General features: G+C 40.7%; 1 protein-coding gene across 6 annotated transcripts in view; it reads left to right on the top strand.

Annotated features, from left to right (window-relative positions):
• The window catches only part of prrc2c (proline-rich coiled-coil 2C), an 84868-nt gene that overhangs the window by 67043 nt on the left and 3113 nt on the right, over positions 1 to 14712 (top strand). For all 6 annotated transcript variants that reach the window (XM_078218093.1, XM_078218092.1, XM_078218095.1 and 3 more), the window contains exons 24-33: positions 675 to 861; positions 6676 to 6879; positions 7822 to 7943; positions 8753 to 8889; positions 9423 to 9657; positions 9773 to 9874; positions 10510 to 10620; positions 11092 to 11307; positions 11505 to 11608; positions 12789 to 12912. In XM_078218093.1, coding sequence (XP_078074219.1) covers positions 675 to 861; positions 6676 to 6879; positions 7822 to 7943; positions 8753 to 8889; positions 9423 to 9657; positions 9773 to 9874; positions 10510 to 10620; positions 11092 to 11307; positions 11505 to 11608; positions 12789 to 12912 — 1542 coding nt within the window. The remainder of the gene's footprint in view (positions 1 to 674; positions 862 to 6675; positions 6880 to 7821; positions 7944 to 8752; positions 8890 to 9422; positions 9658 to 9772; positions 9875 to 10509; positions 10621 to 11091; positions 11308 to 11504; positions 11609 to 12788; positions 12913 to 14712) is intronic.

The raw sequence follows: 14712 nt of genomic DNA, 5'->3' as shown, positions 1-14712 counted from the left end.
GTGTGTTGGAATGGGTGATCTAGTTTTGTAGAGATTGAATTTCATTCAGCGAATGGAAAGTTCTTGTTGCAAAGGTAGGTGATATTTTATCCTTTGTAACTTTCTCGATCACATTTTAGAAAATGCAACACGTTTTATTTTGGATGTTTTGAGAGAAAATGTTGGGACATTTAAACCTTTTACTTATCAAAATGTTTTTTAAAACTTGCAATGTTTAGAGCTTTGGAACGTGTAATTGATTTAATGGGATGCAAGAATCTTGTAACGTTTTGAAAATATCAATGCGTTTGATGTAAATTAGCAGTGCAGATTTACATTGTCCCTCGGTTTGCTCAGATTTATCCACTGTTTCATGTTACACTGTATGATACTTAGGAAATGAAGTTGAAGGTGAGAGAGAAATTTTGTTCAAGCTTTTGAATGTTGAGGAAGCTAGTTGGTATACGAGATATGCTATTCTGTTATTTTGCATGTCAATACCTGTATATCATTCCCCTATTTACCTCGAGCTTAAATCATTTTTTCTAATCTTTTTGTATTATTTTTGAATTGTGAGTATTGTGACTTGGGATGCTAAATGTTAAAGCGCGATTGCGATGTTAAATTAAAACTTCCTAAGTAAGAAAGCCTAGTTTGAACAAAAGGCAAAAAAAAAAATGCTTCTTCTTTTTAAGATGGAATGTGCACGAAAGGCATGGGAGAATTCGCCAACAGTAGGTGAGAAAAGCTCTCCAGTGACTTCGACAGCATCACCAATCAGCAGCGGTAATGGAGGTAGCAGTAGCACTTACAGCTCCTTCTCCAGTGCATCCATGCCTCCTATCCCAGTAGCCTCAGTCACACCCACTACATCCTTGTCAGGTAACTACAAAGTAGTAAATCTGTTGTGCATCGTGTGAATGAAGATTTATCTGTGAAACGGCAAATTTAAGTACTCAACCTTAGCGTAGAAACTAGAAGCAGGAGTAGGCCATTTGTCCTTTGAGTCTGCTCCACAATTCATTTTGATCATGGCTGATCATATTCAATATACTAATCCTGCCTTTCCCCCATATCCCCTGATCCTTTTAGCCCCAAGAGATGTATCTAATTCCTTCTTGAAGTCTCACAATGTTTTCACCTTAACTACTTTCTGTGGTCGTGAATCCCACAGATTCACCACCCTCTGGGTGAAGAAATTTCTTCTCACCTCAAACTATGACCCCCTAATTCTTGACTCCCCCACCATTGGAAACATTCTTTCTGAATCTACTCTGTCTAATCCTGCTAGAATTTTCTAAGCTTTTATGAGATTTCCTCTCACTCATCTAAACTCCATAATAGAATATAATCCTAACTGGCTTAGTCTCTCCTCATATAACAGTCCTACCATCCCAAGAATCAGCCTGGTAAACTTTCACTGCACTCCCTCTATAGCAAAAACATCATTCCTCATATAAAGACACCAAAACTGATCACAATACCCCAAGTGTAGCCTCACCAACGCCATATACATTTGCAGTAAAACATCCCTATTATACTCACCCTCTCGCTGTGAAGGCCAACATACCATTTGCATTCTTTACTGCCTGCTGTACCTGCATGTTTACTTTCAGCGGCTGATGCATGAGGACACAGGGTCTCGTTGAGTACCCACCTCTCTCAATTTACACCCATTCAAATAATAATTTGCCTTCCTATTTTTGCTACCGAAGTGGATAACCTCACATTTATCCACATTATACTGCATCTGCCATGCATATGCCCACTCACTCAGCCTGTCCAAATCATGCTGAAGCATCTCGGCATCCTCCTCACAGTTCACCCTCCCACCCAACTTTGTATCATCTGCACATTTAGCAATAATACATTTAGTTCCCTCGTCCAAATCATTAATATATAATGTGAACAGTTAAGGTCCTAGCACAAATCCCTGTGGTCCCCCATTGGTCACTGTCTGCCGATCAGAAAAAGACTTATTTATTCCAACTCTTTGCTTCCTGTTTGCTAATCTGCTATGTGAGACCTTGTCGAAAGCTTCTGAAAGTTTAAATAAACCACATCCACCAGATCTCCCTGGTCAACTCTATTCGTTACATCCTCAAAGAATTCCAGTAGATTTGTCAAGCCCTTTCATAAATCCATATCTGATTATACCACTGCTTTTCAAATGCTGTGCAGTGAAATCCTTGATAATGGACTCTGGCAACTTCCCTACCACTGACATTCGGCTCACTGGTCTATAGTACCCTGTTTTCTCTCTACCTCCCTTTTTGAATAGCGGGCTTACATTAGCTACCTTCCAATCTGTAGAAATCATCCTGAGTTCAAAGAGTTTGGAAAATGGCCACCAATCAATCAACTATTTCAAGGGCCACTCTGGGATGAAGATTATCAGGCCCAATAAATCCAGTAAATTTGCTACTGGCTTTAGGAGAGAGTTGGCAATCCAATATAAAAGCAGGTCTGCTTTGTGCTGATGGTTCCCCAGCAGTTACGTTTTCAAATCATTTACATGTCCAGAATGAAAAAGTAAAACATCAGCAACTGCAAAACATCCCGTATTTAAATGAATATTTCTTCACCCAAAAGAGAAGCATGATCTTTTACATTTTCATAGCTGCATTTCATCTTTCCCAGCAGGTACTGAAATTTATATGTTTGCAACGTGAATATTTCAATTCCTTTTGATATCTTTCATGTTTTGTACCAGGAACAAGTTTTGAAGCTTTATCCATTCAATATTCTTACATCATGGAGTTAGAACATAGAACAGTACAGCACAGAACAGGCCCTTCGGCCCACGATGTTGTGCCGAGCTTTATCTGAAACCAAGATCAAGCTATCCCACTCCCTATCATCCTGGTGTGCTCCATGTGCCTATCCAATAAACGCTTATATGTTCCTAAAGTGTCTGACTCCACTATCACTGCAGGCAGTCCATTCCACACCCCAACCACTCTCTGCGTAAAGAACCTACCTCTGATATCCTTCCTGTATCTCCCAGCACGAACCCTATAGTTATGCCCCCTTCTAATACCTCCATCCACCCGAGGAAATAGTCTTTGAACGTTCACTCTATCTATCCCCTTCATCATTTTATAAACCTCTATTAAGTCTCCCCTCAGCCTCCTCCGCTCCAGAGAGAACAGCCCTAGCTCCCTCAACCTTTCCTCATAAGACCTACCCTCCAAACCAGGCAGCATCCTGGTAAATCTCCTCTGCACTCTTTCCAGCGCTTCCACATCCTTCTTATAGTGAGGTGACCAGAACTGCACACAATATTCCAAATGTGGTCTCACCAAGGTCCTGTACAGTTGCAAGCATAACCCCACGGCTCTTAAACTCCAACCCCCTGTTAATAAAAGATAACACACTATAGTTCTATCCACTTGAGTGGCAACCTTTAGAGATCTGTGGATATGGACCCCAAGATCTCTCTGTTTCTCCACAGTCTTCAGAACCCTACCTTTGACCCTGTAATCCACATTTAAATTTGTCCTACCAAAATGAATCACCTCACATTTATCAGGGTTAAACTCCATTTGCCATTTTTCAGCCCAGCTTTGCATCCTATCTATGTCTCTTTGCAGCCTACAACAGCCCTCCACCTCATCCACTATCTTGGTGTCATCAGCAAATTTACTGATCCACCCTTCAGCCCCCTCCTCTAAGCCATTAATAAAAATCACAAAGAGCAGAGGACCAAGCACTGATCCCTGCGGCACTCCGCTAGCAACCTGCCTCCAATCCGAAAATTTTCCATCGACCACCACCCTCTGTCTTCGATCAGACAGCCAGTTAGTTACCTATCCAATCGGCCAACTTTCCCTCTATCCCACACCTCCTCACTTTCATCATAAGCCGACCATGGGGGACCTTATCAAACGCCTTACTAAAATCCATGTATATGACATCAACTGCCCTACCTTCATCAACACACTTAGTTACCTCCTCAAAAAATTCAATCAAATTTGTGAGGCACGACTTGCCCTTCACGAATCCATGCTGACTATCCCGGATTAATCCGCATCTTTCTAAATGGTCGTAAATCCCATCTCTCAGGGCCTTTTCCATCAATTTACCAACCACCGAAGTAAGACTAACCGGTCTATAATTACCAGGGTCATTTCTATTCCCTTTCTTAAACAGAGGAACAACATTCGCCATTCTCCAGTCCTCTGGCACCATCCCCGTGGACAGCGAAGACCCAAAGATCAAAGCCAAAGGCTCTGCAATCTCATCCCTTGCCTCCCAAAGAATCCTAGGATACATTTCATCAGGCCCAGGGGACTTATCGACCTTCAGTTTATTCAAAACTGCCAGGATATCCTCCCTCCGAACATCTATTTCCTCCAGCCTATTAGCCTGTAACACCTTCTCTTCCTCAAAAACATGGCCCCTCTCCTTGGTGAACACTGAAGAAAAGTATTCATTCACCACCTCGCCTATCTCTACTGACTCCATACACAAGTTCCCACTACTGTCCTTGACCGGCCCTAACCTCACCCTGGTCATTCTTTTATTCCTCACGTAAGAGTAAAAAGCCTTGGGGTTTTCCTTGATCCGACCCACCAAGGACTTCTCGTGTCCCCTCCTAGCTCTCCTAAGCCCCTTTTTCAGCTCATTCCTTGCTAACTTGTACCCCTCAATCGAGCCATCTGAACCTTGTTTCCTCATCCCTACATAAGCTTCCCTCTTCCTTTTCACAAGACATTCCACCTCTTTCGTGAACCATGGTTCCCTCACTCGGCCATTTCCTCCCTGCCTGACAGGGACATACCTATCAAGGACATCCAGTATTTGTTCCTTGAAAAAGTTCCACTTTTCATTAGTTCCTTTCTCTGACAGTTTCTGTTCCCAACTTATGCCCCCTAATTCTTCCCTAATCGAATCATAATTACCTCTCCCCCAATTGTAAACCTTGCCCTGCCGTACGGCCCTATCCCTCTCCATTGCAATAACAAAAAACACCGTGGTCACAACTCCAAAGTGCTCTCCCACAACCAAATCTAACACTTGGCCCGGTTCATTTCCCAGTACCAAATCCAATGTGGCCTCACCTCTTGTCGGCCTATCCACATATTGTGTCAGGAAACCCTCCTGTACACACTGCACAAAAACTGCCCCATCCGAACTATTTGACCTACAAAGGTTCCAATCAATATTTGGAAAGTTAAAGTCCCCCATGACAACTACCCTGTGACCCCCACACATATCCATAATCTGCTTAGCAATTTCTTCCTCCACATCTCTCTTACTATTTGAGGGCCTATAGTAAACTCCTAACAACGTGACCGCTCCTTTCCTATCTCTAACCTCAGCCCATATTACCTCAGTGTGCAGATCCCCCTCGAAGTGCCTTTCCGCAGCCGTTAAACTATCCTTGATTAACAATGCCACTCCTCCACCTCTTTTACCAGCTTCCCTACACTTAGTGAAACATCTATACCCCGGAACGTCCAACAACCATTCCTGTCCTTGCTCTACCCACGTCTCCGTAATGGCCACAACATCGTAGTTCCAAGTACCAATCCACGCCCCAAGTTCATCTACCTTGTTCCGGATGCTCCTTGCATTGAAGTAGACACACTTCAACCCACTTTCCTGTCTACCGGTACCCACCCTTGACCCTGATAGTTTCCCCAATACCTCACCACCCTCACTGACTTCTGGACTACAACTCCCTTTCCCACTCGTTAATTTAGCATTTGCAGCTGTGTGCTTTTTCTGTAATCCCATGATAGCCAAGAAAGTAAAATGGCGCCACATTTGACTGCAATTCCTCTAGTTTCAGGAAGGATAAAGTCAACCAAAGTTATTTTACTATATGGTGATTCATGACTCATTCTGTAAGTACAAAGGGGTAATAGGTATGGACAAAACCAGGATGCCCTGTTATGTGCTCCACCACCAGTCAGCTTGCCAGCACTTGCTGCAGCTTTTATGTTTAATAACAGGGAGCACCTATTAGCCTTTGTGAGGAGAAATATAATAGAGCATAACCAAGTCTATGTGGATCTTCACTGTTTCAATTGCAGTTGTTGGCACACAGCCCTTATTGTAATTCTTTGGTATTCAATCTTTTAATCAAATTGAGGCCCATCAGTTCCAGCAACTAGAGTTAATGACTGCAAAACCTGCCATCGTGCCTTTCCAACATTGGTGAACATGAACAGTCATTGTGTCGCATCTTGCATGGCATGGCTTTTTTTTTGCTGAGCTAATTCTAGGCTTTCAGAGTGCTAACCAAGAATGCCAGGAATGTTGGATAATCCTAAAAAAGGTGAAATGTCATTGGACTGTTGTGCCCTGATTGCAAATTTTGCCTCCCTCACCAAAGCAAAGACTGAGTCTCCTGCAGGAATGTACCAACCAAGATGTGCTTTGCTTGGCTCAGGCAAAATGGAGAGATGTTGGATTTGGGTCTGTTTAGAATGGGAAAATTTCAGTTAGTAAAGCCAGAAATATTTTCACACTATTAGTTTTTTGGTTTGAAAATGCCTACAAGCTAGTTGTTGCAGGTAAACCTTGACAAAGCAAATTTCTGATCAGCTTTGCATTTTACATACTTTCTTTAATGCTCTATCTTAGCATTGGCTAGCGTAAATATAGATAATTGCTAAAATGTGCATTCAAATGGATTAGATTGCGATTGTGTAAGCTAAGCAATGTAATTTTTCTTGTTCTCAACAGGAACAGGAACATATACTACCTCCTCATTGAGTACAAAAGCAACCACAACTTCCGACCCACCCAATATTTGTAAAGTGAAGCCTCAGCAACTGCAGAACAGTAACATAGCCCCTGCAAGCCACTTCTCGCAGCTAGGCTGTGTAACCTCACTTATACCCCCTCAACAGCAAAGTCCACAGGTGTATGTCTCCCAATCTGCAGCAGGTATGCAGTGAAACATTTGGTCAGCAGATTTGAAGCTACCAAAGATTGCTTGGTACCAATCAAGTTTTTTTTTAAACTGCCCATGAATTTCACTTGAGCAGTTTTATAGTAGCTGCACTAATGATGTGGTGTTCGCTAGAAGGAATAGCATATTTCAAAATAAGTACAGTGATAGGGTAAATCTAACCTATTTGGAATTGTACCCAAAAAAATCAAGCTCGTTGAAAATTCATGTTCTTTGTGTTTATTTACATTCTTGTGATAGAAATACTAATTTAAGGAACACTAACATGGTTTCCTAGCTTTGAAATGCACTGTTTGTTCCTTCTACTGTGCATATTTATTACATATGAATTTGGGCCTGAGCAATTTAATCTGAATGCATCAAGCCTTGGTTTATTTCACTTAAAACAACTACTTATCTAGGAATTTTACAACAATGAAGATTAATAAAGCAGGGACCGGTATGAGCAGAGCTGAAAGAGATTTAATTGTAAAGCTAATATCAATATACGTAAAGTAGCCTAAAATTTCTTCAATTGAAAGGAAATGCTGTTTGTTTAGCAGGCACAAAAGCTTTTACTTAACTAAATTGCCTTTTGTTTTATCTATATGTAATTTGCTTTATGAAGACTGGTTTAAACGATGCAGTTTATATTGTATTACACTTCATGAAAAGTGCTTTTCGGAAAGTTGAAGCTCAGTGCACCCATGTGCTGGCCATTCTTGAGTCAGCATACAGAGGTTCTTTTTAAGGTCTTCTCCAAATTTGCATCTGTGAGCAATAAGTTAGTTTTCACTAAAAATTAATTTCTTGTCTTGACTGCTCCAGACTTTATTTTGCTTTTAACACCAGTTCAATTTGTCTTATTTTGAAAATGCTGGCAATGATGGAATTTTTTTATGGTGTGAAGAATAAAACATTTTTGATTTCATTCACAGGGCCTGCGGGACAGATCCCAACCTTTTATATGGATACCAGCCATTTGTTCAGTGCACAACATCCCCGCTTGGCTCCCCCATCTCTGGCGCAGCAGCAAGGCTTCCAGACCGGCCCTTCACAAGTATGCCTGTCAGAATCTCTCCGAGCATTTGTAAGATTTTTTGAGGATATTAAATTTCCTTTTGGCCAAAGTAAACCTACATGAGGACACTTCATAAACTGGGAGTTTCCAGTTTTATTTTATTTTCCCTTCAGTCCTGTTGCAAGGTTTGTGCTTCAGGGCCTTTCGTCTTTACCTACCCTTGAAGTGAATGAATACCTAAGTTGGGGAGATGCTGCTTTATGTTCTCAAATTGCTGGTGGGCCACCAGCTTCCTGCGTAAATCACCAAAGCAATATTTATGATAGTTGCCAGTTAATTTGTACATCACTTTAGTGTGACTTACCAGAGAAGATATCTAAAGAAAAAATATTTTGTACGAAGTAATATCATGTTCATAAATCTATTACTGATATTTGGATTACTCATATGCCTGCAGACTCCTATACTCAAATGCATTTCTGTGAATTCTGTTTGACAAGTGACATTGAAAGGTTCTTTGCTTAATTCAAGTTTCCGCAATGAACAATTATGATAAAAGGAGTACATTTAGGTACAGTCTTGAGTGAGGGCAGCATTAATCTCTCAACACTAGGCCCATCATGTTGAATTCAGAGAACCCGTTAACTGTTCCCCTTTTCCAAAAGGATAGTCACTATTGAGTACATGTATTACTGTTCTTGGGGAAGACTCTTGACTGTGGGAATTGAGTTATGGATTTACTTCCTGCAGTTGTATACTTAAGGCATCTCTATTTTCTTGTGGAAAATTTTATGTTGGGAGAATGTGATGTTTCTTGAACTAATTGCTTTCCTTTTTGTTTGCATTAGCCAACTGCAGTTCAACAGATCTCAATACCTATATATGCACCAATTCCGGGTCAACCACAGGCTCAACTGAGTTTAGGAGGGGGCCCTTCTGTCTCCCAAGCCCAGGAAATGTTCAACACATCTTTGCAACCTTTTAGGTAAAGTTGCTCCCAGCAATTTTTAATTTGTTACTGAATAATGGCAGTCACATATTCAACCTTCTGTTTCTCTTTGTTGTTAAGACTAGTGGTTTCTCTTGATAGGTACAAATCCTAACAAAGGCCTCGTGTAAGCCCAGCCCAGAAATAACTAAGTGTTCAGGGCAGTGGTAGCTCCCACTGATCAAAAAGAATACGAATTTTAACACTTGAATCAACATAATTTGCGTAGTTAATGCTACTATTTAAGCTTGCAAGACTTCCTATTTTTTTCTGTTCTGTTCTGGATACTTTGGTCTATGCTTAATTTTTTGATTTTTCCCAGAGGGTTTACTGTATAAATCAGCACAAATATTGTGATTCAGTTCTTGTCTTGCAGACCTTGGATTCCTTTCCAAAAATATCTAATGCTTTTAACACATTAAATTTGAATATTATTTGGGACATAACTTGAAAATATAATTTAAAGATCTCATCTTGCACTTATCTGTATCAATGCTGTTAACTTTTTGCTGCATTATTTCATCCTACAGGACCCAGCAGGCTTTCATGCAAAGCAACCTCTCCCAACCATCCCCTGTAGTTCTCTCGAGTACAGCTTTACACAACTTTTCTGCAGTTCAAGCCCAAGACCTAGCTAAGGCTCAATCTGGTTTAGCATTTCAACAGACTTCCAATGCACAGCCTATTCCTATCCTATATGAGCATTCATTAAATCAGGCGTCAGGTCTGGCTGGTTCTCAACTTATTGATACCCATCTGATACAGGTATGTACAAATAATTTACTCATTGGTTGAGGTTAATAAGGGCAATATTGTTTGCATTGAAACTTTTTCAGTCTGCATTTATGATCAAAAGTGTTGCATGGGTCTGCTTTTAAAGGGGAACTCTAATCAATGGCATGTGCAGGGTCTGAGAACAGGAGAGGCCGAGGCAGGCAACTACAATATATGCTACCATACCTTTCAACATTATCATAGGAAAGTAAGTACCCCCTCTAAAGAAATATTTTCAAAAGAAAACAACATGTACATTTTCTGTATTGCTAGTAATTAGTTTAATCAGAGAAATCATGTAAATTGATTTTCATGTCTTTGTTTTAAACCAGTACGAAAATACAGAATGATAAAGTAAATTAGGCTAAATATAAACTCTTGGGGGCAGGGATGCCACCCTTTTTGCACGCTTATGACTCTACTCTACTCAAAAATGAATCATTCCAATAAGTTATTCACCAATACAGGCACTGATCCTGCTTCTCCTAGTACATGCTGCTTTATTTTTGAGGAGTTCAGCTTGTTACAATACTGCTTTTTACTAAAGGAGCGTTATATTTATTTGGTTCTCATAGCTCAACATGGTCAGATTTCCTAGAAAACAAATGTATTTTTACCTCCGTTTACTGGTAAACCTAGCTACTGTTGAGTCACAAATATTGCCTAATTTACATAGTCATACAAGCTGAATTTCTCTGGGGCACAGGACTGTGATGGTGAGTAGCCTATCAGAAGTTTTACAGTTTTTAAATAGAGTAGAGTTCCCTTTTAATTAATCTTAAATGTGCCATTTAAAATAGTTATTCTTTCTACCAGTGTACTTAACGACTTGTTTCTATGTAGGCGAGGCCAGGTCTTACTCAGCCATCCAACCTCTACACAGGCCAGGTTCAACAACCTGGCCAAAGTAACTACTACAGCACAGCGCAGTCACCCAATGCTGCTCTTCAACAGGTAAAAGAACGTTGGGTGTCTTTGTGTCTAAGATATCAGAATAGTCTAAAAAGGCGGCTATGTATAAAAAATAATAAAATTGAGAGCATCCTCGTTAACACCCTGTGTACTTGCCATATATTCTGGTTATCAATTGTTTGACTAGCTCTTAATTTTTCTTGTAATGTATTTTCTTTTCATCACGGGCCCTGGCCATCTCCCTCAGAGGGAGGATTTTTTGGGAACTAACTGCCAGAGCTTTGTCCATCTCATCCTCTAGTTGATTGAGGTGGTGCTCCAGTGGAGCCTCAGAACTGGTCCTCTGAATTTGCATCCATGCTGTGGGACACTATCTGAGCTAAAGAAATGTTGCTAGCTTTTCTATTGTCACTGTTCGAGTAAATCAGTAGATTGGTATAATTATGTGTGCGACTGTCAGAGAAATTGAAGAACCTGGTGTTACCAGTGCTGACTGTTTTCATTTCCTCACAGGTGACTTTACCTCTTCCGGGTTCACAGCTTTCCTTACCCAACTTTGGATCAGCAGGACAGCCTTTGATTGCTTTACCCCAATCGCTACAACCTTTACAGCACACTCCAGCACAGGCACAGCCTCACAACCTGAGTAGGCCAGCACAGATCAACCAACCCTTTAGGGGACTAATTGCAACAGGAGCACAGGCTGGCATGATTCCTGCACCAGGCAAGGTAGGGATTTGAAAGGAATTGATCAGTAATTAATTGGAATTGTTTTTATTATCAAATTTGATATCAAAATGTGCTCAATTTGCAAATGTGCAGGAGTTTAGTTAACATTCAGTTTATAAAACATTTTTGTAAATGTTAAGCTTACAATATTCGTAGCTAGGATGCGTGAGTAAAAGTGAAATATTTTCTTATTTCAGATGCCTGAGATGGATCTAAAACCTTATGGATGTAGTGTAGATGTAAAGCCAGGTACACCACCAATCAGTGTACGAAGTATTACACCAACCTCCAGTCCTTTCAGGTAAATTCTGGACAATTGAGAGAAAATTAATTGTGACACCATGTAAGGATCCGCATGTACATTGATAATATCAAACTGTACCCCGCCACCATCTTTGTTAACCCCACTCTGTTGCCTGTTTTTTTTCAGACTGCTATTCCACATCCTAAGCACCATGTGGTCCCCATCACAATCTCTGTTCTCTCACTCTTGATTCCATCCCCACCTTAAGTTGCTTCTCAGGCTGAACCAAACCCTTCTGGCCCTTGTCCTCCTACTTGATCCATAGCTGAATTTCTGACTGCACATTCTCTCCCTCGCAAATAGTACCATCTCCTTCATACTGCGCATCACTGTAACTGCTGCTGGAACCCTCGTCCATGCTTTTGTTTCTTCCCAACTCATCTACTCCTGGCTGGCCACCCATCTTTCACCCTCCACAAACTTAAGCTCATCCAATTCACTGCAACTTGTTTTCCAGCTTGCACCATGTCCAATCTAAAACTAATCCTTATTCAAGTCCCTCCATAATTTTTCCCCATCTCACCTCTATCACTTCCTCATTTTTACAATGCTTCAAGAACTTTGCATTTCTCCAGCTCTGACCAATGATCAACCCCCACTTCCTTCGTCTCACTGTTGGTGGCCATGCCTTCAGCCATTTAGGCCCTTATTTTTGGAATTCCCAGCTGCATTACTCCTTGTCCCATGTTGTTAGCCACCTGATCTGACCCTATTCCTTTGCTTGGTGTCAGTTTTTGTCCTCTTAGTTTCCTGTAAAGTGCCTTGAGACTTGTTCCCTCATTAGAGGTGCTATATTAATATAAGTTGTGTTGCTGGCACTCAATAAGAATATTGATCGGCCTGTACATAGTATTCCTGATTATCTATTTGCTTGTTGAGGCCAGTTGTTTAGCTGAACAAGAGTCACAGTCACCCATGCAACTTGATCGCACTAAAGTTAATTCATTGAGATGTAGTAGATACATGGTACATTTTAAAATGTTAGCAATATAATAAGACAAGGGGGCATTAATCTACTTTTTAACTATTCGATTTTGAAAAAAGCAATGCTCTGTAAAGGGGTTGTCCTTTATCATCTGTTAAGTGATATATGTCATACCTTATTTTATCCTATAACTGCAGACAAATAGATTTATTTTTGTAAACTTGCATTTTGTGATTGATTTTTCATTTTTAGAGCCAGTTCTACGAGTCCAAACAGTCAGTCCAGCAAGATAAACAATATGGTCTATCAGAAACAATTTTCCTCTGCAGCAGGGGTTCGGATTGCACAACCATTCCCAGCACAATTCCCACCACAGGTGCGTATTTTTAAAACACAAACTGAAGACCCTTTGGCACTAATACCTTCATAACACTTTACTTTTGGGTTGCATACCTTCAGATAACAGCAACATCTCAGCATTTTTGAAGAGCATGCAAAGGTTTTTAATCGTCATCTGTCATCATGACTGGCTCATAAAATATTTTGTAACTAATGTCTTTTTTTCTTGTGATGTAGAAGGGAAAAGAGATTCTTGGGGCTAAGTGACAAAGTTTAAAAACTCCAAAGTCCATATAGTGATTGCTTCGCCAGGCTGGAGTTTCAGCTTGCAGTCTGTGCTTCTAAGCATTCGGCTTCCTTAATCTTCTTATTCCTTCTGCCTGTGACTTATTTATCTGTAAAATTTAGTATTTTATACCAATATTTTGTGGCACTTTATCCCTTAAAAGCCAAAATTTATAATTTTATTTCTGAGAAAATTGTGTTTTTGATTGTAAACTGGTGTCAAAGAATAAAGACGCTAGACATCGTCATTGTAAACACAGCCTAAAATGTCTATTGTGTAAATATACATTAAACAGGAATGACAGGTACATGAGCAAGCAGTACTTAATAACATACCCAGGTGAATAAACTTGTTTGATAGCAGGTTAGAAGTTAACGCTGGTTAGGCCACATTTGGAGTACTGCGTCCAGTTCTGGTCGCCGCACTACCAGAAGGACGTGGAGGCGTTAGAGAGAGTGCAGAGAAGGTTTACTAGGATGTTGCCTGGTATGGAGGGTCTTAGCTATGAGGAGAGATTGGGTAGACTGGGGTTGTTCTCCTTGGAAAGACGGAGAATGAGGGGAGATCTAATAGAGGTGTACAAGATTATGAAGGGTATAGATAGGGTGAACAGTGGGAAGCTTTTTCCCAGGTCGGAGGTGACGATCACGAGGGGTCACGGGCTCAAGCTGAGAGGGGTGAAGTATAACTCAGATATCAGAGGGACGTTTTTTACACAGAGGGTGGTGGGGGCCTGGAATGCGCTACCAAGTAGGGTGGTGGAGGCAGGCATGCTGACATCGTTTAAGACTTACCTGGATAGTCACATGAGCAGCCTGGGAATGGAGGGATACAAACGATTGGTCTAGTTGGACCAAGGAGTGGCACAGGCTTGGAGGGCCGAAGGGCCTGTTTCCTGTGCTGTACTGTTCTTTGTTAACACTGTTCCTGCCATTTCTATTTTCTGAATAGTCTCTTGAAACGTTAAAGCCAACCCAATAGTGTGACCTTTAATTTTTTTCATGTTTGTGAAGGTGCAACTGCAGAAGGAGAGTACGGTAATTGTGAATGACCGTACTGTAATCAAATAGCTGTGATTGTTTTAAAAAATCTTTGTATCTTTAAATTCTGAAGAGTCTTCAGTGTTGATAGGAATGTGTCTTTGTTATCGATATAGTTTACTTATCGTAACACCAGTTTTTATGCTTAATTTACCGGAACCTTTTCTACTCAAATGTTTTACCACGACAATGAGATTAGATTGCTTCTATGTCATTTAATTCAGACCATCAAGTAATTGGGTTAGTTATTGGGTTAACTATTGGAAGTCTACATTTGTGCCTCCTTGCCTCAATATGCTGACTGAAGCTGAAAGATACGCATATAAACAGCTCTCGTGTATCTTAACAATGTGGCCATTCTTTGTGTGTGTGTGTGTATATAGAATCATAGAATCCCTACAGTGTGGAATGGGGCCATTCGGCCCATCAGGTCTGCACTGACAACAATCCCACCTAGGCCCTACCACTGTAACCCCATGTATTTACCCTGCTAATCCCCCTGACACTAAGG

The sequence above is a fragment of the Mustelus asterias genome, chromosome 8, assembly GCF_964213995.1.
Source record: "Mustelus asterias chromosome 8, sMusAst1.hap1.1, whole genome shotgun sequence".
Taxonomy (NCBI): domain Eukaryota; kingdom Metazoa; phylum Chordata; class Chondrichthyes; order Carcharhiniformes; family Triakidae; genus Mustelus; species Mustelus asterias.
Note: the sequence above shows the minus strand (reverse complement) of the source record. Positions and strands in the feature narration are given on the sequence as shown.